The 26,816-nt window shown below is 51.0% G+C and overlaps 2 protein-coding genes and 1 long non-coding RNA gene across 5 annotated transcripts in view; 1 reads left to right on the forward strand and 2 right to left on the reverse strand.

Annotated features, from left to right (window-relative positions):
• Nucleotides 1-1,027: 1,027 nt before the first annotated feature.
• SLC25A34 (solute carrier family 25 member 34) lies at nucleotides 1,028-11,242 on the reverse strand. 2 transcript variants are annotated; one of them, XR_014158760.1, is made up of 6 exons: nucleotides 10,547-11,242; nucleotides 8,402-8,467; nucleotides 3,522-3,674; nucleotides 2,804-2,938; nucleotides 1,761-2,533; nucleotides 1,028-1,483 (listed from the first exon to the last, which is right to left on the reverse strand). XR_014158760.1 is itself a non-coding variant. In XM_081871284.1 (5 exons), exons 1-5 carry the CDS (start codon nucleotides 11,003-11,005, stop codon nucleotides 2,357-2,359), a joined length of 990 nt encoding a protein of 329 aa, XP_081727410.1. In that variant the 5' UTR covers nucleotides 11,006-11,242; the 3' UTR covers nucleotides 1,028-2,356. The 2 variants fall into 2 exon arrangements, 1 of the variants encoding a protein (XP_081727410.1); XM_081871284.1 differs by having other exon boundaries at nucleotides 1,028-2,533.
• An 8,360-nt stretch (nucleotides 11,243-19,602) lies between these two features.
• The window catches only part of PLEKHM2 (pleckstrin homology and RUN domain containing M2), a 33,252-nt gene continuing 26,038 nt past the window's right edge, over nucleotides 19,603-26,816 (reverse strand). For both annotated transcript variants that reach the window (XM_081870876.1, XM_081870875.1), the window contains 5 exons: nucleotides 26,717-26,782; nucleotides 26,459-26,618; nucleotides 25,503-25,682; nucleotides 22,919-23,035; nucleotides 19,603-21,080 (listed from right to left, as the gene is read on the reverse strand). In XM_081870876.1, the coding sequence (XP_081727002.1) occupies nucleotides 20,943-21,080; nucleotides 22,919-23,035; nucleotides 25,503-25,682; nucleotides 26,459-26,618; nucleotides 26,717-26,782 (661 nt within the window). In that variant the 3' untranslated portion in view covers nucleotides 19,603-20,942. The remainder of the gene's footprint in view (nucleotides 21,081-22,918; nucleotides 23,036-25,502; nucleotides 25,683-26,458; nucleotides 26,619-26,716; nucleotides 26,783-26,816) is intronic.
• On the forward strand, nucleotides 21,103-24,996 carry LOC309347070. The gene is made up of 2 exons (XR_014158816.1): nucleotides 21,103-22,359; nucleotides 24,724-24,996. It is a non-coding gene; the product is annotated as an uncharacterized lncRNA (long non-coding RNA).

A 26,816-nucleotide genomic window follows, 5' to 3' on the forward strand; every position in this document is an offset into this window, starting at 1 on the left:
CCCCAAACACGCTGCTTCTTGGGCAACAAGATGCCCAGAGGAAGCCCATAAGTGGGATATGAAGACAGCAGCAGCACTCTCCCACCTTTGCATGAGGAAAAAACTGAACTTGGTGCACCAGTGAGCTGGAGCATAGCTGTCAAGCGTCCCTTATTTGGCAGGACAGTCCCTTATCCCAGCGCCATGTCCCGCTGCTGTCCCTTATTGATGAGGCTTCGTTTGGCTGCTGGCTGGGCTTTCTGCCTTTAGCTCGGAGGGGCTCAGAAGTTGAATATACCTGTGCCCTTATTTTGGCTGCTGATTCCTTATTTTCGAGGCTGCTGGTCCCTTATTTTCAAATCTGTAAGTTGACAGCTATGGGCTGGAGTGGTTTTGAGGGTGTCGGGCTATTGCAGTGGAGACCCAAGTTCCAGTCCTCTACCTGGCCATAAAGCGCACTGCCAATTGCTCCCTCTCAGCCTATCCTGCCTAACAGGGTTGTTGTGAGGATAAAATGTGGAGGAGAACGGTCCTTTTTTGCTGCTTCCCTGAGCTTATTTGGAGGAAAGGTGAACTAAAGATAAGAAGTGAGAACATAGAATGAGGAGGCTCATACCTGTGGGGCTGTACAGGTGGGTTCTGTGTAGGCAAGAGAGTACATTGTGATTCCATCTCTCTCTCTCTCTCTCTCTCTCTCTCTCTCTCTGACAGTGTTTGCACAAAGGGATTTATTTAGCGCTCCCCAATATTACTACACCACACACACCATCGTCTGAGTGACCCTCACAACAACCTTGTGGGGCAGGGCAGTGCCCTTGTTCCCACCCCTGACTTTCTAAAGGTGCTTTAGCAACTCATGGTTGACTTTCTAGATTTGTGCTGGTGGGGGACAGGAGCTCCCTGCCAACTCCCCTGGAAAGAAAGTGGGGGACAAGGAGGCCTAATGTGGCTTAGAACCCACCCCCAGACCTATTTGCTGAACTGAACATTGCCTACTCATCCATGGAACCCTCCCCCAAAATGACACCTCCTGAGAGAGGGCTATAAATACAACAAAGTAGAAACAATCTTTATTGGGCTTGAGCTCTGCCCAGCCACTGGGCTCCAGTTACAGCAGCTGTTGGAGGAAACAAGATCACCTTGCTGAGCAAACCTGCCACCCCCCCTTCCCCAGTCCCGGAGGGAGGGGGGGTGCTCTGCTCTTGGCAAGGTGCAAGGAGGACAGACGGGAACTTGGCAGGGTCCAAATGTCAGAGGCTAAGGCGTTGCCTGCGTCGCAGATGTCTCTGGAGGATTTCGACCTCGACCTAAAACACAGCTCTGCTGTTCCTGAAAGTGGCCACAGCTCCTCTCCTGCTTGCACTCCTCGAACTCCCATCCGATGGGTTCAGAGGTTCAAAACAGACCTATTGTCAGCTCTCCAGGGTTTCAGGCTGGGAGACTGATCCTGGCACTGCCTGCAAATGCCAAGGAGGCCGCAGAGCTACAGTGCCTTCCCCAACTCCTGAGGACTGAATGGGCTTTGTGAGGGCCACTGCCTCTAGGACAGAAGCCTCCGCCTCTTCAAAAAGCAGGAGCCTCTTCTGCTAAGGGCGAACCACTTTTGCCTCTCACTCTCCGCACATGTGCTTTGTCTTTCTGCTCACCTTTCCCTGTCGCTTCTTTGGCTTTCTTCTCTTCCCCTGGCACAGTCTACCTTAGACCCAAGCTTTGGAGCCTTCTGCACCAACCAAAGCAACACTGGCCCATCAGGCCTCATAACTGGGAGAGCCTCACCGGGCCAGCCTTCTCATGCCATTTACCCTTTTGTTTTGGTCTGTTAATGCCTGGTGCCCATTCTCTACCCATTTGGTTGCAGGGAGTGTGTGTCCCAAGGCAGGGGATGGACAGGATACTGTTTGCAGGCCACCAAACACCCAAATCTGCACAGGTGGAGCTGCAGCTAGTCTGGGGGTGCCCCTCCCTGAGCAGCTCACCCCTCCCAAAAAAGGTCACGTTGATGTGAAGCTGCTGTTTGGCTCGGAGACAACCGTCCTTCTCGTGCACCGAGTGCGCGTTTGCAATTCTTGCTTTTCAGAAAGTTGGTTCTTGGAGACCGCTTCTCTGATGTCACACAACGAGTGAGAAAACGAGATGGGGAAGGGCCAGGTGCTCCCAACCATCTCCTGGAAGAAGGAGCTGGACAACCGCCCCCACCCAAGACCTCTGGTCCAGGGAAAAGAGGACAGGCAGCGCCGAAAGCCCCATTCTTCACTCCAAAGCTGCCTGGGAAAAGACCAGCCTCCCACCCCATGTTCTGGTCCCATCAGTGAGGTGGGGAGAGGGAGGAAGAGAGCAGGCGCCCCTCTCTTTGGAAATGTCTTTTCTTGCAGGGTTTTCAAGCCCCCTGGAGCTGGTAGGTGAATTTCCTCAGTTCGTCCCAGAAGAGGAGGCTGAGAATGGTGTGTGGTCCCAGGCGGAGGTAGGCAGGCCCCAGGCCCTTGTAGAGGGCCAGGACACCCTCCTTGCCGGTGACTTGCACCACGCAGTCGAAGAAGCCGCGGTAGTGCTTGCCCTGCGGGTGGCAGAGGGGAGAGAGACTGGTTAAAATCTGGACACACGGCCTGCAGAACAAGGGTGCTGCAACTCCTCTCACCATCCTTGACAGCTGACTGTGCTGACCAGTGGGATCTGGGAATTCAGCAACACCTTGGGGGGCTGCAGCTGCTCCCCATCCCTGAACTAGCCCCAGGCTGCTTCTATTTAGGCTCAGAGCCATGAAACTCCTCACCTCCCTCCACAAGCTTCTTGGGGTTCCTAAGGCTGCCTGGCACGAGAGACTTACCATGCCCAGCTCATCCACTGGCTGGTTGTAGAGTCTGGTGCTCACCACGTCGAAGGGCGTCATAGCCACAGCAACAGCCACGCTGCTGATCATGCCACCAGCAAGCGCCACCATCCAGCTGTCTTCCTTGAACCACTGTGGGCAGAAGAGGGCAACAGTAAGGGGGGGAGTCGGCCCCACCCCACCCGCTCTCGACAGCATCAGGACTGAGCAACAGGAAAAGCCACAAAGGCTGAATATTGTATTTATTTATTTAAGGTATATACCACCTTCCCAAAGCAGCCCACGGCGGCCAACACACAAGCGATGAGACAGTTAAACCATGTAAAGATAAAGCAGGATAAAGGTATTGAATTAAAAGGAAGGTGTTCAGCAGGCGCCAAAAGGCAACAGAGACAGCGCCTGTCACACATTTAATGGGAGAGAATTCCAAGGGGTTGGTGCTACCACCCAAAAGGCCCCGTTCCTACCCTGTGTGGAACGGATTTCCTGATGAGCTGGCCACCCTCTTGCAGGGATCAAGTGGGGTATATAAGGGGTGAGAGGATCTGCTAGAGGAATCAAACAAGCTGGCAGGGCTCATCTTGGAAAGGGGTTTAGGACGGGGTGGGTCTGAGGCGCTGCTGATAAGCTAGACCTTTGTTCCAGAGGCAATGACAAAACCAGAGTCATGCAACTGCCACGGACCATCTCCCCCCTCCTCCGGCCCCCTCCTCACCTTTTGCTTCCTGACCCACTCTTTGGCGGAGGCGAAAGTGGCCAGCTGGACGGCCGAGCCCACCATGACGCGAGGCACGGCCCCGTTCACCCCTCGCCACAGTCCCAGGAGGCCTTGCTTCTTGTAGATGGTCTCAAAGGCGCTGGAGACACTCTGCGGGGGGAGAAAAGCTGCAGGGGTTAGTCAGCAGGGGGCAGCAGAGAGCAGGGGCAGCTGCCTGCATTGCCCCACTGTGGCGGGACACTCATCTGTGGCTTTGCCCCCCTCTACTCGGTCTGGTAAGGGGGGGGGCAGGAAGGAAAGCCACACCCTTCTCAGGCTTCAAGCAGATCCTCCCCATAAACATGGGAAATATAGTTTACCCCTTACAGAGCTGCAGTTCCCAGGATTTGGAGGTGATGTGCATTAAATTATAGAAATGTAGAAATGGAAGGCGTCCCGAGGGCCAACCCCTTCAAAATACGGTCCCCTATCCAATTTACTGTCCCTTATCCCCTATCCAATTTGAAACCATACCGGACCCTGCTCAGCTTTGCAAATGTGCTAGCAGTTTTATTGCTTGCACCACTAGGATGACTAGTTTTGTAGCTCCAGTTACAGATAGGTAGCCGTGTTGGTCTGCCATAGTCAAAACAAAACAAATTCCTTCCAGTAGCACCTTAAAGACCAACTAAGTCAGTTCTTGGTATGATAGGTAGCCGTTTTGGTCTGCCATAGTCAAAACAAAACAAATTCCTTCCAGTAGCACCTTAAAGACCAACTAAGTCAGTTCTTGGTAATACCAAGAACTGACTTAGTTGGTCTTTAAGGTGCTACTTGAAGGAATTTGTTTTGTTTTAGTTTTGTAGCTTCGTTCTCTCTCTGTCAAAGAGATACACCATCATGCCAGTGAGGGACCATCTTACACCATCTGCTTCTGTTGCCTCAACCCAGACTTAATCTGAAGGCAAAAGGGCCAAGCCTACGAGGTCAAACTGCACTTCCTCCTCTCTTAGTGATGAAGAGTTGCACTCCAGACTCCTGAGGGGCTCAGGAAGGGTTTCAATGGAGTCCAAATTACCAGGGACACCAAAGAGCACATGATGCACCTATCCTGACCCATTTTGCTTTGGACAAAACAACAACAACAACAACCCTACCTCACCCACCAAGGCTGTTGTTGCATAAAGCAGACGGGAGAAATAATAATAATAATAATAATAATAATAATAATAATAATAATAATAATAATATACCCCACCCATCTGGTTGAGTTTCTCCAGCCACTCTGGGTGGCTCCCAATCGAGTGTTAAAAACAATACAGCATTAAATATTAAAAACTTCCCTAAACAGGGCTGCCTTCAGATGTCTCTTAAAGAGAAGATAGCTGCTTATTTCCTTCACATCTGAAGGGAGGGCGTTCCACAGGGTGGGCGCCACTACCGAGAAGGCCCTCTGTCTGGTACCCTGTAATCTCACTTCTCACAATGAGGGAACCGCCAGAAGGCCCTCGGAGCTGGACCGCAGTGTCCGGGTAGAACGATGGGGGTGGAGACGCTCCTTCAGATATACAGGACTGAGGCCGTTTAGGGCTTTAGAGGTCAGCACCAACACTTTGAATTGTGCTTGGAAACGCACTGAGAGCCAATGCAGAAAGAGATCTTGCAGGGGGAGTACCTCTGAAATGAAATGAAGACTGTTCTCTTGGTTCCATGGGCCTGAAACTGAGGCCCACTTAAGGTCTGAAGTCATCCCCCACCCAGACCTGGTCCACCCATGAGGCAGCTGCCTTGGGCGGCAGAAAACCCTGGGGTGGTGCCCTTGTGGGCCCCTGCATGCCCAGGGCAAGCGGCATGGTTCTTTTTCACCCCAAGCAGTGAAATGGCATGCTCTGGCTCTGCCCCCTCACCCCAGAAGTGGTCCTCCTCTCTAATGGGGGAATCTGGATTTCACATAAGCCACAGCAAGACTGAGGAACGCCAGAGGACACAAGAGCCAAGTGGTCCAGTTTCATTTCTGATGTGAACAACTTGACTTCAGCTCCATGGCCACGGACGACCTCATGGGCACACGAGGGAAGGATGCCCTTGGCCAGGGAAAGCTGATGCAGCACACAGACCAATGAATCTGCAGACCCTCCAAACGTCCCTATTTTCCAGGGACAGTCTCAGATTTACAGAAGCCATCCTGGTTTCTGATTTGATCCCAGAATGTCCCATTTTTCCTTAGGATGTGCCTATTTGCATCAGAGAAATGTTGGAGGCTATGGAGTTATGCCACCCCGAGCCAAGGAGATAAGTAACCAGACAACCTTTAGAAGACATCTGAAGGCAGCCCTGTATAGGGAGTTTGTTTTAATGATGTTTTATTATGTTTTTATATATGTTGGAAGCCCCCCCAGGGTTTGGGGCAACCCAGTTGTTGTTGTTGTTGTTGTTGTTGTTGTTGTTGTTGTTGAATAAAGGGTAAAGGGACCCCTGACCATTAGGTCCAGTCGTGATCGACTCTGGGGTTGCAGCGCTCATCTCAATTTATTGGCCAAGGGAGCTGGCGTACAGCTTCCGGGTCATGTGGCCAGCATGACTAAGCCGCTTCTGGCGAACCAGAGCAGCGCACAGAAATGCCGTCTACTTTCCCGCCGGAGCGGTACCTATTTATCTACTTGCACTTTTGTGCTTTCGAATTGCTAGGTTGGCAGGAGCAGGGACCAAGCAACGGGAGCTCACCCCGTCGCAGGGATTCAAACCGCCGATCTTCTGATCGGCAAGTCCTAGGCTCTAGAAGCTGTTATTTTCATTGGAGAAATATTGGAGGGTATGAATCTCATACCTCTGATTTACAGTGTTATTGAACGCTGTGGGTTTACTCTGCATAAAACACCTGAACACAAGTTGAACCAGGTGAGGGATGGAGTGTGGTAGATACTATCCAGGCCAGAGCTCTGAATCTCCTGATCTGAGGGTGGGCGGGCTCTGGGAGAGAGGGTCTTGCCCTGTGCCAGGGAGGGCAAAGGGAGCCACATCAGCAGGAACCCCCTGGCCACTGGGCCTGGGACCAGCACCCACCAGTGGCACAGCTGGAGGTCCCTTCCCCAGGCCCTTTGCTTCCGCCTCCCTGCTGGGAGAGAAGCCAGCAGGAGGGAGCTCAGGCCAAGGGGGAGGGTGCAGAGAGGACGTCCGTGTTTTGCAAAACAAACATGCTGAGGTGGTTGGAAAGCAATCCGTGCGGAGCGGCACAAACAGCTGACGTCACCTGAGCTCAGGAACAAGCCAACGTCACCCTCTGCCCTCTCTTCTCCTTCCCCAACTCCTCCCATTCGGCAACTCTGGATGCTGCAAAACACTCGCTTGGTTCTCAGGCTGGCAAAGTGAGAGGGCTGAGATTCTCCTTAAAAGCAAGAGAGCCCCCCACCCCTGTTCCGTTCTGCCCCGGGAACGGGGTGGGGGAAATTCAGCGGCAGAGGCCAGGCATAATCCAAATTTAAACCTAACGGGGCAGAGAAAAGAAGAGGAAGCAGAGTCTGCCTCTAACATGCCATAAGCCATGGGTAGGCAAACTGAGGCCCGGGGACCAGATCCGGCCCAGTCACCTTCTAAAGCCAGCCTGTGGACAGTCCAGGAATCAGCGTATTTTTACATGAGTAGAATGTGTCCTTTTATTTAAAATGCATCTCTGGGTTATTTGTGGGGCATAGGAATTTGTTCCCCCCCCCAAAAAAAATATATAGTCCGGCCCCCCACAAGGTCTGAAGGACAGTAGACCGGCTGAAAAAGTTTGCTGCCCCCTGCATTAAGCTGTCTAAGATGGCACACTAAATATTGACATGGTGGGCATACCAGAACTCCCTGGAAGAATAAGAATATCCCCTGTTGGCTGGAACAGGGCTGAGCAAAGCCAGACCATATTGCTGGACTTCAGCCATCCCTTATACCACCCCTTATACCGAGGCAGTCCATGGGTCCATCTAGGTCTGTCTCATTTATACATTGACTGGCAGCAGTGGCTCTCCAGAGCTTCAAGACAGGGGTCACCCCCAGCCCTACTTGGAGACGTTGCTGGGTCTCAAACCTGTGACATTGTGCATGCAAAGCAGAAGCTCTGTCACTGAGCTATGGCCCTTCCTCGGCCACGTTGGCAGCTGGGAGTTGGAGTCCAACGCCATCACCTATAGGGGCACTGCGTTGCCCATCCCTGCTCTAGAGGTGCCTCTGGCCTCTTTGTCAATGAATCAACCCTCCTCTGCGGCGACTGCTAGGACCGGGGACAGCGGGCAACAAGGAGAGCTGCTCCAAGCCATTTTGCAGCCTCAGAAAGAAGTGGCACACACACACACAGGCGTAACACGTCACTGCTGCTGCTGCTGCTGCTGACCACTCCACAAGCACCGCCTGAGGCAGCTGCCTCACACTGCCTAATGGAAGAGCCGGCCCTGGCAGTTACGGTGGCTGCTGATTGGCTGGCTGTCATTTATACAGAAAGTGTCCAGACGATGCTGCCAGAGCATGGTAGCCCTCAGCCCAAAGGCCTTGGGTGTGCTCATCCAGTGCTTTCTTCCAGGCTGGCTGTCCCCACCAATCCTTGCTCCTCTTCTCTGCAGCAACCAACCCCTTCCCCTTTAAATGGTCCCAGCTGGGGGGGGGGGAGGTTCCGCCAGAGCATCTGCTCTGCATGCAGAAGGTCATTCCCAGTTTTAAAAAGACCCATTGGCAGCTGATGGTTAGGTGGCCCGGCCTGATAGAAGACGGTTTTCTGTGTTCCTCCTGCATACACAACAGACTAGACATCACACACACACACACACACACACACACACACACACACACACTCAGAGGCCACCCCCTGCGAATTCACCCCCCCCCCCAAAGCCTCATCGCCGCCACCCCCCTGACCCCCAGCTCACCTGGTGGTTGTGCTGGTGCCCCACGGCGATGGCGGCCAAAGTCTGGGCCTGGAGATGCGTCTTGACCTGGAGTCGCAAGCAGAGGAGAAAGGTCAGCAAGAGCAGAGGCAGGTGGCAGGAGTCCCCCCCCCCCACCGCAGATTGTTTGAACCACTGGCTCCTTTGCAGAAAGAGGAGGACTCTGCCCGACCTTGCAGGCAACAATAATGCCTCCACCTTCTCTGCTCTGTCAACACCCTGGAGAGGTACCTTGGGGACAGTTACATAACTCTACCTGGCTGGTGATCAGACTTTTGAGCACCCCGGGAAGGTGCGGTCAGCTCCTCTTTCCAACGGCCAGCCCCTAGGCCAAATTACAGAGGGCTTATGGTCCGTCTCACCCTCAGGAAAATGGAACCTCATTTCAGGCAGGCTGGAGCCCAGAGGGTGTCTTCTCCCTGAACCGTGCAGTGTGGATACTGGAGATTTTGCTAGCGTTTAGCAGGGCCCTGCCAGCAGGTGTGCTGACTTGCATAAGATATTGAGGAGGGGGCCCAGGTAGGTCCCATCCCACATAATCAATCACAAGATGCAGCACACACACCCCTGTATGAATGGCAACGCCAATCACATTTTTCGGGGGGGGGCAGCCCCTTCAAATATTTTATTGGGGCTGCTCCTAAGTCTGCCAGGTCTTGGCCTTGTCTTCAGAAGTCCTGAGCTCCCCTGAAGGTGTGTTAGGCTGTAACACAGATAGCAAAATAGCCACCCTTCCTCTATGCCCCTAGCTCTCTAAGAATGTCTTAACCACCAGGTCTTCAGAAAAATAGGTACCACCCCCCATCTTTTCCTCACTGGTGCTCACTCTGTGCCGTATCTTTTAAAGCACACAACTTTCCCTTCGTTCTGTGCCGGACCTCAGCATCCTCTGATGCTACTTGGGATCCTTGTTCAGACCAAAGGTTGGTGGGTGGAGAAAGGCTCTCGCCTGGGCTCCTCTGGCGTCAGGCTGGGGCCAGTGGGAATTGCAGCCCAAAACATGCTAGAGACAAGCTTGATCCAGGGCGGCCAGCGCAAGATTGATAGGCCGTGCATTTCACATGCACCTAACCTCTAGCAAAGAGCGGTTTTGTATCCCAGGCACAAATGAGCAAGATTGCCCCAGGTTTGTGCGCTTGAGCTCTCTTCTGGGCAAGGAGGAGGAGGCTGTGAGAAGGTCAGCCATCCCCTGGAAATCGTGCTCCTACGTTGCCCAAACACATTTCACAGCCTGCCTTCGCTGGGACAAGACTCTTGGCGGCTTTACGAAACAGGAACAGCTTCTTGGAATGCTGCAGAGCAACTCTTGCAACCCCACACAGGGCTGTCCGAAAGCTCTAGGACGGACGGTTGGACAAGACAAGACAGACCCAAGCAACCAGCAGCCATTTTCTGGGGTGGTTGGTAGCTGTTTGTGGAAGAAACTGCTCAGCCCTCCAGGGTTTTTTCCCCCGTTTCTGTCCTGCCATTCCTCCAGGGAGCTCACAGCAGCGGTATATGTGCTTCCCTCCTCATTTTATACTCACATCTACCCAGTGAGGTGGGTGAGACTGAGACTGGCTCAAGACTATACTTTCAGGGATCATCCAGTGAGCTTCATGGCTGTTTGGGGATTTGAATTCAGCTCTCCCCTGGTCCTAGCCCAGCACTAACCACTACAGCACTCTGGCTCTCAATGGGCAAGGGGTGGGTGACGTCACAGCTGTTCTACAGACCACCAGCGGGTATCTGAGAGACACAACAGGAATGCCTCGGATGTGGCAGACCTGTGCTGAAAAATCCCATTTCTGACACAAGCACAGTTCATGGCCAGAGGCCAACTGCCTCAGCTTCCTGCTCTGTAAAATGGGAGCAAGCCATGTGAAAGGGAGCCGCCTGATACACGGGCAAAACAGGACACGGGTTCACAACAGAATTACTGCAGATTTGTGGGGCTTGGCCAGCTTTCTGCCTGCCTCAGTTCTAGCTCCGCAAGATGGGGATAATGAGAACTGGCCTGTGTGCAAGGTTCAGATGACAAAATAACCTATTTCTACTTGCTACAAAGCAGGGTCACGGAGACACAAGGCTGCCCACTGCCCTGAAGCCAGCTCGGCTTGCCAGGCAGAGCTTCGCCAGGAGACTCACCAGATAGGCTGGGCTGCCCACGAAGGCCCCCAGCGCCCCGGCCACAGCCCCTGCCATGATGGTCCCGCCCGGCTGCTGCGTCAAGCCGATGTCTTCGGCGTGGGAGTAGAAGAAGAAGCGCACGCCGTTCATCAGTCCCTGGTAGAGCAGCCCGGCCGTCAGGCCTTTCTGGAGCCCCCGGAGCCCGTCAGCCCGGCTGACAGCCACCATGGCGTGCAGGACCCCCCGGTAATGGCGAGGGTAGGTGCCCCGCGAGCGGAGCTCCCCTTGCAGCTGCAGGCGGGTCTTCACCACCTCCAGAGGGTTGGTGAAGACGCAGGCCATGCAGCAGGCCGTGGCCCCCAGCACAAAATCCACCGGAGGAGAGATGGAGAGCATGGCTGCCGTGTGGCTGCGTGGGGGCTCCATGGCGTGGCCCCCGCTGGCCCAGCTGTTGATGGGGACGACCTGGCAGGACATGCAGGGGGGTCTCCTCTGAAACTGAGCTAGCAGAGCTCTGTCTCCAGAGAAGTTTGGTGGGACCGCAGGTGGGCCCCAGCAGGAGCCTGCTTGGCCAGTGCCAATGCCGCTACCAACTCCTCCTTTCCTAGGGAGATCAGCCCCTCTCCTCCGGCAACCAGCTCCTCACTTCCTGCCCTGCTCTCCAGCTTGCTCTGTGCCATGCAAGCTTGTTTGTGCCACTTGAGTGACACCTTTGGGCTTATATCGCTGGCCAGCCCCCTCCCTCAGCTGACTCTCCGCCTCTGGGAGGGATGTTTGGGTGGTGCCTTCCTCTCTACAGTATTTGCCTGGGTGCCAGGGAAGGGGTTGGGCAAGGGAGGGAAGCAGGCAAAATGTAGGGGAAAGTTCACACACACACACACACACAAAACCTTCTGCCTGCCTGCCTCTTTTGTTTACTGGAGATCATTTTGCTTCTGAGCTTGCAGGAACACACTGCTCTGCAAGTGGGAGGCGGGGGGGGGGGGGGAGAGAGAGAGATTCAGCTCTTTCCAGACCAGAACAACAACAACAAAAACCCAACCCCAGCGGCCAGCCTTGAATTCCTGAAAAAGTGTGATAAGTGGGATGCATTCCTTGCGGGGAGAGCAGTCCAGTCAGCTAGGCAGGCCGCACACACACGTGGGCATTTTTTTCATCATGTACACATACGCAGAGTCATCCAAGAGGAATCCGTGTCATCCAATTTTTATCAGAATTCTCAAATATAGAATTAATGTTCATAAATGTATATGTGTTTGAAATAGCACAGAAGAGCAATCCTGAAGCCATTTTGACTCTCCCAATTTGACCTCAAATATTTCTCTGCAAGGAGGAAGGAAATGGGAAACGCTTTCCTATTGTCTTTGGACTGTAGGGGCTTACACCTTCCTGCAAATACAGCCTGGCAAGTATTAGTTAAGCTGAGCAAACTATCAAAATGTGTAAGAAATTCAGGAACTGAAGTATTTGCCATCTCCAAGGAATGGCCAGGCTACTCAGAAAATGCAATCAAGTACCGTAAGTCATTATCAGGTATTCTGGCAGACAGAGAAGCGACACTCAATTCCTGTTTCTTGTGAGAAGCGACACTCTCAAATTTCTGCTGGAGACCGCCTCCTTCTGTGATGTATGTATGATGTTTTGGGGGTGGTCTTGGGCAATTTCAAAAGTCTTTATAGGGGCTTGCACACCATTGTTCTGGGTCTCTCCTACCTCCTTGCAAGGGGGGGGGGGAACTCTTGCAACAGAAAAATAAAGATCCCTCTTGCTTTCTATGGATCTTGCCTCCATCCATTAATCTTTGACCGATCATGGACTTAGGGGACTCAGTCACTTGGGGAGCTGGGCAGCAAAAACCAAACCCCCTATTTTTTCTATAATACAATGAAGCTGAATTAGGGAAGATTCATAGAGTTGGCAGGGACCCTGAGAATCATCTAAGCCAATCCCCTGCTGTCCCTTAAGGGGATCGAACCCTCAACCATGGCATTTTCAGCACCACACTCTAACCAACTGACCTATCAAGTCTAGAAAGGCAGAGGAACAGGCCCAGTTAAGACCAACATGAGGCACCTAACCATAAGCCTGCATTTTTATCAAAGCTTCTATATATTTCAATCAAGGCTTGTATTTAAAAATGAGCTTAAAAAAAAAGGATTTTCAAATGTTTCATGCCAGGCAAAAGACCAGCTGCCTAAAAGAACCTTGGCAAGATGTTTTTCCTCCTAAGACAAGAAGGGCCCCATTGATTTATAGTAGAAAAACAATTCTCAAAGTCATAAAAAGGGAGAATTACATATGCTGCCCCAAGGCTGAGAAAACACCATTAGGAATGGGGAAGATAATACCAATGTGCCTCCCAGTAAAATGAGCCAGATCTTCTTTCTAAGGTTGAAAGGCCAGGAGCAAATGGAAGGAAAAACATTTAGCTGGTAGAAAGAAAGAGAGCATTTTTTGGGAAGTCTCTTCTAAAGCTGTTTCTTAAACTGAGAGAGTTAAAAAAGGTTAAAATGTGTTAAATGTTGGAAAGGCAACTGGCTTGGCAGAAGAAGCAGCTTCTTCCTATTTTATTTTGAGGCTGGAGAGGAGGGGGAAAGGGGGAGGTGCAAACTGAAGAGGCTTCTTTTAAAAGCTGTGTTTTATTGAGTTCCTTCCTTTTCACTTTGAGAAGCTTTATTCTTTTAAGAGGCTACCTATGATAAATGTATGAAATATATTAGCTTAAATATATTGGCTTAAATGTAATTATGCAAAGGATTTAAGGAATGCTAGATTCTTATTTCATATGGTTGTAAGAGTTGTATTTATCCTGAAATTAAGTCAGCCACCAGCCCCCCACCCTGCCAGACAGAAGACGCCATCTAAGCAGTCTTGATATATAGTTGTCAGGCATTTTGTTTAGAAACATTAAATGAAGGAAATCTTTCAATGTTGATGTGAAACTCAAGATCCTTGACATCTGTTGAACATAAAATGTAAGATTAAACCATTTGTTTTATAAGGCAATAGGGCAAGAAGGGCAAGAGGTGAGCTGGTAATTAAGATTCCATGTAAGATATATTATTACTTATTTGTCATTTATATATAGCTCTTTGTCTCCCTTATAAGGGCAAGGAAATGGGTGTATCTTTTGTGGGTGTATCTTTTGTGATTGGCTCTAGCAAACAGCCAATAGGAATTTCAACCAGGCTGATTGGACAGAGGCAGCCACAGGAGGAGCAAAGGGGGCTGGATTAAGGGAATATAAGTGCTGGCCAGAATGGCAGGAGGCCAGGCCAGAGCTTGGTAACCACGTACCACTGAGCCTCTTATTTATTTGTCTGACAAATAAATTACTATTTTAATTTCTCTATTGCTGCGTTGAATATTTCATTCCAGCTAAGCGTTAACCACAAGCAGGGTGCTACATTTTATGGTGCCCTGTGACTCGGATAAGTGGTCTGCTGGAACGCAGCCCCTTCGCCCTACTGGGCAGGGTACAAGAGAGAGGACAACTGCTTACCCAAAGCGCGCACTGGTAATTTTTTCCAGGGGGAACGCAGAAGACTCGTCTGTCTGATACCCTGCTCACTGGCGGCGACGGACCGGGGGAAACAGGGAACCAACCAAGGGTAAGTGCACAAAGGGATTTTTGGCCCTCCAATTAATTGGGAGGAAGAGAAGTCTTGATCAAACTTCTGCGTCTCAGTAAGGGGAAACTGAGTACGCTAGGTGGTTGGGTACATCAGATGGTGATCTGGTGTAGGGAAAGGGAGAAATTGGGAGGTAGAGTGTGGTGAAGTATCCAGCGCATTGTATGTGTGAGAAAGTACAGAGCAATCTGTAGCTGACCTGAGTGTGGAGTGGGCAGTACTTCGGTTCCTAGTAAGGCCGACTTCACTAGGCAAGGAAACCCACGAAGCGCGTCTGTGAGTGACTGAGTGGATACTTCACAGGGCCATACAATGGGAGTTGGGGGTTCAAAGGGGGAAAATACACCTCTTGAGTGTATGTTAAATAATTTTAAGAAAGCCTTCTCAGGGGCATATGGAGTCAAAATGACGCCAGAGCGCTTGAGAACGTTATGTGAACTAGAATGGCCAAAACAAATTACTGGATGGCCATCCCAGGGAACCTTTGATATAAATTTAGTAAGCAAACTTTGGACTGATATCGCCAAAGAAACTGGAGGGTGCCCAGAACAATTTCCATATATAGATTCCTGGCTGAGCACATTAAATAAAAATCCTCCATGGATAAGGGAATGCAAAGTCAAACGATGCAAATTATTGGCTGTAAAAGCCGAAGCTAGGAAAGGAATCTTGCCAAATAAACTCAAACCCATTTTTGAGGGGCCAGAGGAAGAGGTGCTTCCACCTCCACCCTATGCTCCACATCGAAGGGAGCTTAATCCAAACACTCCACCAGTTGTAACCCCAAGGCAAGAAACTGGAATGAATAATGGGAGTGGAGTCACAGAGCTTGATTCCTTGATAGATTATGATAAATATCTTCAGGAGGCATTGGAGTTCTATAATAAAGCCCAAGCAGAAGTGGTTATTCCACCTGTGACTCCTAATAGACCTCCATCTACAGTCTCCTTTAGTGGAACAACTGATTGCCCACCCCAAACCCCTGTACATCCAAGTCCCAGAGAAATGTTACAGAAGTTACAGGGAGACCTTGCTCGGTCAGCAAGCAATACAGCCAGGCGTATAAAGCTGCTAAAAGAACGCCTTGCGACAGATACCATCCCCTATGATTTGAGGCCCCTAGAGCAAAGTGAAGAGAAAGGTCACGTAGTAGCCCCTCTTAGAAGAGTATTTGATGCACTTGAGGAGCCTGCGCTGGTTAATGGGCAACCCGGACCACGGCCACCTCGAACTTCGACCCTGCAATATATTCCATTCACAACTACAGATCTGATGAATTGGAAAACACACACCCCATCTTTTGCAGAAAAACCTCAGGCTATGATGGACTTGGTGACTTCAATAGTAAATACTCATAGCCCTACTTGGACAGATTGTCGCCAGCTCCTAAATACTCTGTTCACCACTGAGGAAAGGAGAGACATAATTGAAAAGGCACAGATATATTTGCGTGAGCAGGCCAGAGCGGGAAATATTTATAATATTGACCGTCATCTCCAAGATAACTTTCCCTTGGAAGATCCTAATTGGGATCCAAACAATGCAATTCACCTGGCCAGACTTACCACCTACCGCCAGACACTTGTGCAAGGTATCCGCAGGGCATGCCAGAAGCCCACTAATATGTCTAAAGTCTCAGAAGGGTAGATGTGTTACCCATAACACTGTTTCGTGTTCGGTGTGCACCCACAAAAAGACTTAAGTTGTCACCTTTTGAGCTCCTGTATGGGAGACCGCCCTCCTTTGTTCAGGATATTCCAGCTGACCTTAAACAAATAGGAGACCATGTGACACAGGAACAAGTGCAATCTCTCTCCCGTGTTTTTGTTTCTCTTAACAGGTGGGCCCTCGAGCGCACGCCGTGCAGCATTGCCGAGCCGATTCATCAGTTCCAGGCTGGCGATAGCGTATGGGTGAAAGAGTGGAAACGCGATCCACTTGCACCTAAGTGGCGTGGACCTTACACCGTCTTGCTCTCTACTCCAACAGCGGTGAAGGTAGCTGAGGTGACCCCCTGGATTCATCACTCTCGTTTGAAGAAGTCTGAAGGCAGTTGGACGTGCAAAGGTGACCCCTCTAATCCTTTAAAACTAACTCTCTCCAAAAACCCCTGTATCTAGCCCTACCGGGAACGGGCTAGGTCACGGGCAACATTTGACGACCGGCCTGCTGCAGCCACAACCTGGAAGCTGGCTGACCTGCGCACGCCTGAAGCTTGAGGAGCGTCTGAACCAGCGACTGTGAACGGAAAGATTCTCTAATACAATTGATTGACTGCCCCCCCCCTTGTGGAACAATTATCAGAGATATTACTCATTGGGGATCCTCGGGATATATGTTTTGGTCTTGGTGGTTCCCCATTTCTGTCACTGGGGGAATTATATTGGGGCTAATAATTATTTGCTATCATAATAAGGTAATCTTTTGTGGAAGGAATGCATATACTAGACATCAACATGATTTTATTATTAATCCTGATCCCTTGGGAAGGGGAAGGGTCCTTGAATCTGACCAAATTGGCTAAATATGGATTCAGCCATGACCACAATATGTGGGTAGGTTTAGCTGAAATGGTAGCTAATGTTGCAAATAGGACCAATTGCCTTGTTTGCTCTCTTGGGCCAGATGATTCAGAGGGAGGTATGCCGTTATTACCGATACCATTAGATGCTATTGGTATGGTAAGCGAAATGCCACACCAAACTGAAATACAGAATTTCCCCGGATGGAACTCAACTAAACCATTACGAGTTATACCTGTACAAGGGGAATTCTGTGTACATAAATCATCAGATGCAGCTGATTCTCCCATGATAGGCTCTTCTCATTGTCACTATACTTGGGATTATAAGAAGAATAGTCATACCTGGGCACACGGTACTACCTATCGAACTCGGAATGCCTTGCCCTGTGCACCTCCTTTTATTCATGCATGGAAAGTGGTGTGGAACATAACTGTGACAGAAAAAGGCAATTTAACATACTGCACTGTGAACTCTCTACCCCTTTTGGTATTTCGCCTTCTGTATTCCCCGTACCAAAAACCTCAGACCCGATGGTTGTGGTGGATATGTGGAGAATGGGCATACAAGAAACTCCCTTCCAAATGGAGTGGGACTTGTTTCTTGGGTTGGGTATTACCACCAATGTGGATTATGCCCACTAGTTCGGCCAGGCGAACACGAAGGAATGCTGATATTTCTCATATAGCAGGAGGAAGTACCCAAAGTTGGAGCGGTACTGATGATTGGCCGCCAGAGCGCATTATAGCCTATTATGATCCTGCCTCCTGGAATCCTGGTGAGCTCATACAAGGGGCACGGGATCCTATTTATAATCTAAACAGAATAATTCGATTGCAAGCAGTAGTGGAACTTGTAACCAATGCAACGGCCCAGAGTTTGAGACTTATTGCACAACAGTTGGATGAAAGTAGAGCCGCCATTTTGCAGCTGAAAATGGGAATGGATTATGTACTTGCCAGGCAGGGAGGCCTATGTGGAGTCTTGAATTTGACAGGGAATGCCTGTTGCTTTAACATTTCTGATAATGGTGAGGCAATCCGTGTGTTGGCCGTGTGTTGGCCTATCTACAAACATAGATAAGAATCTGAAGAAAGCCTGGAAGCAGTGGCGGAGGAAGGGAGCAAGGGCGGCAGTCATCTCTGAGGGGGGTGACAAGAGAACACCCCACACGGGGCTCAGCCCACCGCCCCCGGGTGCAGCAGTGCGAGCCATCACCACTGCGCCACCGCCACTGCATGTGGTTTCCTCTGCTGCCGCTGCCGTGAGCGGAGGATCCCTCCGCCGATGCTGCAGCCACGAGTGGAGGATCCCTCTGCCATCTGTATGGTGCATGCGCAGCCACACATGCGCTGTATGTAGCAGCGTTGCGCATGCACCGCCAGGCAGTTTGCTCCAAAGGAAGACTGAGGGCAACCACCACACTGTTGCGACTCTCAGCCACTGGGATTGAGAGGCGTTTATGGCCTCCAGCTGCAGAGGATGGCTAAGGATGGCAGTGCAGTGGTAGGTCCCGACACTGGGTGTGAATCTCGGCAAACGACGCACCAAGAATCCTGCCCCGGGCACACAGTGCCTCTGCTGCTGGGCATGCGTGGCCCTTCCACAGAGGCAGAGCAGGAGCACGTCTTGAGCACGTGTCCAAAGAGGGCAGGCAGCAACCCCTGTGCCCGGAAAAGAGCAGCTGGCTCGGTCTGGAGGCGTCTTCTTGTCAACAGCTCGAAATAGCATGTCTCGGGAGAGTGTGGCATTGCTGATGCTTGCGTAAGATGCACTGAGAGGACAGAAACATGGAAGGGTGCCGAGGAGGAGGCAGGTTGGGAACTAGGGCACAGGAGGGGGCAAAGGGACCCCTGGCTGCCCTTTGCCCTGGTTGTGGAGCCTCCTGCACCCATCTGGGGGCACCAGCTTCTCCTGCTCTTGGGTGCGGCCCTGAGGCCTTACTGTGCAAAAGGCACATGAGGTCTGTTTCCATTTTGGGGTCTCTACAAGTTGGCCCTTCCTGCCAGGACTGCAAAGGTTAGAAAAGCCTCCCCCCCCCCCCATGGCAATGGACTGGATTGCCTTGGCCTCAGCCTCCTCCCTGGCATAGGAATCTGCCTTACACTCATTCAGACCACTGGGTCCATCAAGTTCTGTATTGTCTGCACTGAGTGGCACCAACTATTCAAAGTCTCTCCCCCAGGCAGAGTCCTTTCCCAGGCTGAGGCCTTTTTACCAAATGACACCCGAGGCTCCGTTCCTCACCTTAAAGCACAAACAGGTAACCAACAGAGGAAGGAGACAAGAGAACAGAAGCCAAGATTAAACTGAGAGAACAATTTGTCAAGTCCCTTTGGAGAACAAACTGCCAGAGAAGAGCAAGCTGGTCCTCCCTCCGCCTTGGCAAATAAAACCACCCTACAACTCTCATCGGCACAAGGGTGGCGCTGTGGGTTAAACCACAGAGCCTAGGACTTGCCAATCAGAAGGCCAGCGGTTCGAATCCCTGTGATAGGGTGAGCTCCCGTTGCTCAGTCCCTGCTCCTGCCAACCTAGCAGTTCGAAAGCACATCAAAGTGCAAGTAGATAAATAGGTACCACTCTGGAGGGAAGGTAAACTGTGTTTCCGTGCGTTGCTCTGGTTCGCCAGAAGTGGCTTAGTCCTGCTGGCCACATAACCCGGAAGCTGTACGCCAGCTCCCTCCACCAGTAAAGCGAGATGAGCACCGCAACCCCAGAGTCGTCTGCGACTGGACCTAACGGTCAGGGGTCCCTTTACCTTTACAACTCCCATCATCCTTAGCTAGCAAGACCATTGGTCAGGGATTATGGGAATTGTAGTCTGAAAAGAGCTGGAGACCCAAGACTGGGAACCACTGAGCTACAGGGAGCTTTCGGGTCACCCCCTGATGTCCCAGGCAAGCAGGCAGACTCAGCATTAACCAATGAGTGTTTATTACAGGGTAGGGGGGAGGTGTATGTGCAGATACATTCTGCCACACAGGCCACCTCTTGGGGGGAGGGGAGACCCCCGCATGAACGCATATAATACATTAGCAAGTCTTTTCTCTGTTAAAGAAAATTTAAAATACCAACAGCTTAAAAAAAACACACCACCACCCTCCTCAGGCAAATAAAACCCGAACCCTGCTTATCATGGCTGGGATAACCAATGCGGCCCCTGCTTCCTATAGATTTGCTCTTGGCATAAACAGATCAGCACCACCCACCCAGCAGCATTACCACTGCCCTAAAGCCAGCCAGGAGGGAGGCAGGCACAGAGGGACTCCCCTCCTGCAAAACAACAGGAATGTGAAGAGGCAGGATCTGCACAGACCAGCAGCTGCCAGGGCAGACTGCCCCCTCCCCAAAGGAAACTTCTCTGGTTGCAAGGGGCAAGGAGAAGAAGAGGATCTCACTGGACCAGGTCAAAGCCCACTCCTGACAACAGGTCCTTTCCTGGGAAACTCCACTCCACCCAGGGAAACCTGGGGACAGAGCGCCACCTGCTGGCCTAGCAGAGGAAGTTGCCGGTGCCGCCACTCCCACCCTGGCTGCTCCTTCTCAGCTTCCTTGAAGAGATGGCAAAGGCCCGATCCGCTGCGCCAGCTTTGCCCAGTAGCCTGCTGAGACCATGGCAGAGGGGCTGGAGACAGGCAGAGATCCCTTCACAGAACAAGAACATCTGGGGGGCGAAGGAGAGATGGGAGAGCAGCAGGCGGAGATTTGTCTGTACCTCAGGGTGGGGCGAAAGTGGAATAAGACCGGCGAGTTTCTGCTTCGTTTCGACAAGAGAAATGCATGCAGGGTGTCCGCCACGTCCCAACCTTGCCTCATCCTAACAGCTCCAGACCTCCCGGCCCGTGCCCCTCTACCCCATCCCCGTTAATAAGAGATTAGTATTCTTCGAAGATGAGGCCTTGCCACCAGGCCCCTGGGAGGGCTGCCAGCGGAGCGCCAGAAAGCCAGTCCTGTTCACCGCTGCCGGCAGCCCTCGTACCATAACCTCCAGCTGAGATGTAGCAGGAGAAGGCCAGATGCAGAAGGTGGGCCCGGTGGAAGTTGCTCGAGGATCGCAGTGCTTCATCGGCCTATTATTACACGTGCACACTCACTCACTCAGTCACCCACACGGCCCCCTTTCGTCTCCAGCTGGATTCTGCTGGCAGCCAGGCGGCCGCTGGGAAGCCCAGCTCCACTTCAAGCAGCCTCTGGCTCGTGAAGAAGGCCAATGCCTGCGCTGCCGCAGAGTCGTGTTTTTCCCTGCCAGCCGGAAGGCTAACACCAGGGGTCCCGGGAAGCCCTCCCGCGGCAAAGGCTGTCGCTCCGCTGCCAGGCGCTGTGGATCAAGCTTACAGCGTCCTCGCACTTCTTCCGGATGGAGGCGTCCTCGATTGGCTTGTGCAGGAGGTCCACCTGTCAGGACAAAACAGAGAGGAAGGTTTGTGGCTTGCTAAGACCAAAAACAGGCAGTTGGGCGAGGATGAAGGGTGAACCCTGCCTGATTAAAGCCCCAGCAGCCAAACCACAGAGCCTGTGGCCACCTGGTCCACAGGATGCGACAATAGCTGTTTCTTCATCACAGATAAGAGACTCAAATGGTATTGATGTATTGTATTTCTATCCCACTTTTTTCTCAGAAATCAAGCTGGCATACATAGTTTTTCCTTTTCCTTTTCCATAGAATTTCCTTTTTTGTAACTTGAAGCCATTGGTTTGGGTCCTCACCTCCAGAGCAGGAGAAAATAAGCTTGTTCCCTATTCCTTGTGACAGCCCTTGAGATATTTGAAGATGTCATTGATTTGCTTTCTAGAACATAGTATTTCTGTTTTTTCTTTTGTTTGTGGTGGCACTTCAGGATTATTCTCAAAGGTTCTCACCCTCAGCTTCTGCCTCCTGACAGCCCTCCAGACACTACAAAGACCTCTCAAAATCCCACTCTGCAACGGCAACATCCTGAAACACAGAGCAGGCTCTGGAGGAGGCTGATATGAGCCAGTGACTGCAGGTCCAAGGTGGGGAAATCCTAGGGGCTGGATTTCATCCCAATGCTTGATTTCATCTGATCAACAGTGCTGGGCTGCTCTGGACTCTCTGGGCCCAGCATTGGATAAGGGAAAGGTATTTCATGCCTGTCACTTTACTAAAAGGTATTTACTAAAAGGTATTTATTTCTATGCTAGTCATAGAAATATTTCTATGCTAGTCATTTTTACTTCTTTTTATCTTTCCATTTTATTCCTTTATTATTTCCTTCAATACTCTTCTCTCTTTGCTCTCTTTTCTTTTCCCCTTTCTCTGCTTTCTTTGTGTTGTTGTTCTGCTCTGGTCTTTTGCAATTTTTGTGGTCCTCGACTCAGGATTAAGGAAGGGTTAACATGGATGGATGGATGGATGAAGGGAAAGGAAGATCTCCCAGGGTGGGAAAATGGAAAAAGAAAGGTAAGCTCCCAAGTGAGAGCTGGAACAGTCCCCCCCCCCTTTGTGTGCGACAAATTAATATGTACCTGTGAAAGAGGACTTTTTCTTTCTCTGTTTTTGTTTAGATTTGTTTGGTTTTTTATTGCAGTGCATTATGTCTGAATAAGCCATATTATATAAAAGAGGAAGGAGTGATGAATGTGCCCAGAGTCTCATGGTCCCTTGCTATACGCTGAATCAGAATGTGATGACAGCCTTATATCATCAGTACAGGTATTATTTGGATCTCTTTATTTGCAACTAGGAGAAGGAAAACTGTGCCTTGTAGGATATCTTTAAGAGAAGACATGGTTAAGGAATAAACCCTACTCAAATCTGGAGAGAGGAATCTCTAAGACTGGTTGGGTGGTGCCTTGTGCACCTCCTTCCAGCAACTCCTGAAGCCCCTGGGGCCAAATGTATTGCTTGCTCCACATCAGTGAGGCCGAGAGGGGGGTCTTGTCATCTGGGCATCCCAGAACATCCATGCACACTGTCTAGGCTTGCGCCCCAGGGAGGTCACTTCGGTGCTGCCAATGCAGCAGTTTGACCCCTGGAGGTGCACTCCATTGTCTCTTGAGACAGAAGGATGTCAGCAAAAGGCCCTTTTTACCTTTCACAGCAGCAGCAGCAGCAGCACAAACACCCCTATGGTTTGATGGCAATGCCATGGTAGGAGCCAAGACATAGTGTGGGCCTCAAGTGTGCAGGAAAGGGAGGAGAGCAGCCAAAGCCTGGCTGCCTTTCAGAGGCCTGGGAGGAGAGAGGCCTGCCAACAGCCAGGCCAGCTTACCTGGTAGGTGCTTTTCCACACTGTGTCCAATGCCAGGAGGAACCTCTCCAGTTCTGCTATGCAGCTAAAATAGAGCACCCAGGAGGGCAGGTACTGCTTGCGGTCCTGGGCAAATTCCTAGGAAGGGAGAGAGGGTAAGATACACATCAGTTGAGGGGAAGGGCACCTGCTTGGTATGCAGAAGGACCCGGGTTCAATCTCCAATGTCAGCATCTCCAAGGAGGCTGGGAATAGGCTCCTCCTGTCTGAAAACCCTGAAGAGCTGGATAGCTTAGTGGGCTAGAGCATGGTGCTGGTAATTGCAAGGCTGCCCATAATGGACAGCTGCATATTCCTGCATCGCAGGAGGCTGGATTAGATGACCCTCAGGGTCCCTTCCAACTCTAAGCCTTTGGATATGTTGATCAGTGTTGTAAATAAAAATATGCCCTTTTTCCCTTATGGGGTATCCAAGAGCCCATATAGAGTCCTTACATAGGTTCCCTATTGGTAGGAGAAAATAACAGAGGCCAACCAGAGAATATTGAGAAGCAAAGCAGCTAGTAAGCTTGATCTTTATTGATCTGTTGCAACAGGGTGCTCCGCTCACACGCAGGAGAGGAAGAGGACCCACAAAAATGCTGTGCAAGGGCTTATAAAGACTCTTGAAATTCCCATTCTCTAGATCAAGACCACCCCCAGAAACATGCATTCATCACAGAAGGGGTGTAACCTAAGACCACCCCTCAGATACATCCCACCTACATCACAGAAATTTAAATGTTGTTTTTCTCTTGTCCTTGTTTATCTCCTGTCTGGCAGGTTACTTGATTGGATTGCCTGGGGAGCCGGGCCATTCTTTTGTAGTGGTAAAATACTTATTTCCTGGGCCAGGTCATAGGCTCACACCTTAATCATATCTTAAATGTGTCCTTAAGACAGGATTTGTGAGGAAAGAGACAATGGGGAGACTTTTCCAGTTTGACCTTGCAGAGAAAACATTTGGTCAGTTTAGGAATCAAAATGGTTCCAGGTTGGCCTTCCTGTGTTGATCTATGTATGTGCGGTTATGAACATTGCCATATATCTAAGACCATAAAATTCCTATCACATTAGTAATTGACAATAATGAGCAAGACAGACTACAGGCCGTGTAGTGATCAGGTGGGATTGCTATGAGGAATTATAACAAATATAGAGTAAGTCATCTGTGTCAGCAATGAAAGCATTGCGTTGACTGGGTTTAAACTATTTTGATATGATTCTTGATCAATCCACACCTCTGCATCCCTGTTCCATTTCTCTTTCTTGACCAGTCACGTACACTGCCAGTTGCTTCGCCAGGCAGGCATCCTGGGTCATCAAAGACAGTGGGCAGTTTCTTTGATGTAGCTTTTCTGATATATCTTAGGGCCAGGAAACAGGTTTCACATAAAGGTGATAATGATCCTTCTTATCATGTATATTGCTTGTTTATCACCTCCCGGGGTTGCCAAATGCACTCCTTTGTAGTTTTGTAGTCTGTTTTATTTACACCATGCTTAATTAGTTTTGGTAGTTTAACTTTGTCCCCACGTGGTTTGTTGAAATGCTCAGAAGAAATCTGATTGGTTCTTACGAACACTCTGTAAACAGTTCTTTTGTGAATAAAATGACCTGGGCCGGAGTTATTATACGCACCCTTCCCAGAGTCTTGCTGGTTCAAGCCTCTGTGTGTATTCTTATTAATCAGAGTATAATCCTTCCTTTACTTTGAGAACGCCTCAGGGCCAGACTTTGTATAAGGCAGCTTCCTATTTTCTTATTTAAATCGGCCCTTTATTCAGAACTATGCTGGCTTGGTCGTGGTACATAAAATGAAATATGGCAGGATCCCCAAGTACGCTATGCGGAGCTGCCTTTAGGCCCATCGGCAGACCAACTCTGCGTTAGGAAGGTGTCTGCAAATGAGTCACGAAGGTTGGCTTCATCAGTGGCCAGAGAAGGAATGACCGCTGGGAGGAGCACACAGAGAAGACCTGCCATGGTGCACCCACAGCAGCAAAATTTGTCCCACCTACAATAAAACAGGTCTCCCCACATTGGTCTCTCCATCCACAGCAGGCACCGTAACTCTCCAATGGCTTGACTTCACTCCCAAAGGTGTCTTCCGAGACAGACGGATGCCAATCATTATTCAGAACTTAGTTTATTTATGCTTTAGGAGAAGGGTCATAGCTCAGATTGGGATGCAGAAGGTCGCACCTTCAGTCCTTGGCAGCACTTCCAGGTAGGCCTGGGAATGTCCCGTGCCCAGTGGCGTAGCGTGGGTTGTCAGCACCCGGGGCAAGGCAAGTAATTTGCGCCCCCTAACCCATGGATTTGCGCCCCCTAACCCGTGGATTTGTGCCCCCTAGCCCTAACCCCCAGATGTTGCGCCCGGTGTGGCCGGCCCCCCCTACACCCACCACGCTATGCCACTGCCCGTGCCCAAAACCCTGGACAGCTACTGCTGACAATGCTGAGCTAGGTGGACTGATGGTAAGATCTGGTATAAGGTGTCTGTAGCCACTGCTGGCTGGACACACCCATGTGGCACATGCCCCCAGGTCGCCCAAATACTCACCAAGATACAGTATTCCCGGCCAGCCTCTGTGGAGACAGAGACCACATCCGCCAACTCAGCTGTGGCCAGCGAGCGAAAGAAGCTGGTCTGGCAGTCCTCGTGGCAGGTGAAGAGTTTCTGATCTGTCAGCACCAGGCAGCAAGGGACACAGGGGGCAGGAACCACACCCTGGGGGACCACCTGGAAGAAGGCAGAGATTTCCAAACATTTCATGTTGGTCACACACTTTTTAGACATGCATCCGTTCACAAAACAGCAAATCAGTTTTATTAGCAAATTAAACTAACCCCTTTCTAGCCCGGCAAGAGTTTGCGCAACACACCTACACACTGCAGTTGACACACTAACAGTGTTTAGAAAGCTCTGGCATATGGAGTGTGTTGGTTCTCCAGTTCTGCTCAGGAGTTGACCCACTGAAGTTAATGGACATGGCTAACTTGCAGTCATTAATTTCAGCAGGTCTCCCCCTTTACTAGGGACGCGGGTGGCGCTGTGGGTTAAACCACAGAGACTAGGACTTGCCGATCAGAAGGTCGGCGGTTCGAATCCCTGCGACGGGGTGAGCTCCCATTGCTCGGTCCCTGCTCCTGCCAACCTAGCAGTTCAAAAGCACGTCAAAGTGCAAGTAGATAAATAGGTACCACTCTGGTGGTAAGGTAAATGGCGTTTCCGTGCACTGCTCTGGTTCGCCAGAAGCGGCTTCGTCATGCTGGCCACATGACCCGGAAGCTGTACGCCAGCTCCCTCGGCCAATAAAGCAAGATGAGCGCCGCAACCCCAGAGTCGGCCACGACTGGACCTAATGGTCAGGGGTCCCTTTACCTTTACCCCCTTTACTGATAAGGGCCAAAAGTGGTTTTGTGGGGCCACAGAAGCCCAGGCTGCCTTGGACCCCTCATAAGCGGCAACCCCTGTGAGTCATACTGGTCTCATCTGGAAGCAGAGCTCTTTCTCACCCCTTTGGAGACCGCCTGGCACAGGTACTGCATCCAGTCAGCCATCTCCTCCTCGCTCTCAGCGCTCAGCTCTAGGGAGGGTCGGTCGGTCAGGATCACCTGGAAGGAGTGGGGGCGGTCCGTCCCGTTGGACCTCCGGCACCCTCCACACTGCTCCCCACTGCAAGGAGGGCCAGAGAGGGTTGCGAGTGAGTGGGGTGGGTGTGGGTGGGGAGGAGGGAAGATCTGGAAGACTCCTGCCTCGTGGGGCAAACTCACCCCATGGTCACGGAGAGAAGAAGGGTGACGTCCGCACGGTCCGGGTACTGGTACAAGATGCCGTTGCTGTGGAGGGAAAATGCAAGAGCCGATTTTGTCA

This window comes from Podarcis erhardii (genome assembly GCF_964252035.2).
Source record: "Podarcis erhardii genome assembly, chromosome: 7".
Classification (NCBI taxonomy): domain Eukaryota; kingdom Metazoa; phylum Chordata; class Lepidosauria; order Squamata; family Lacertidae; genus Podarcis; species Podarcis erhardii.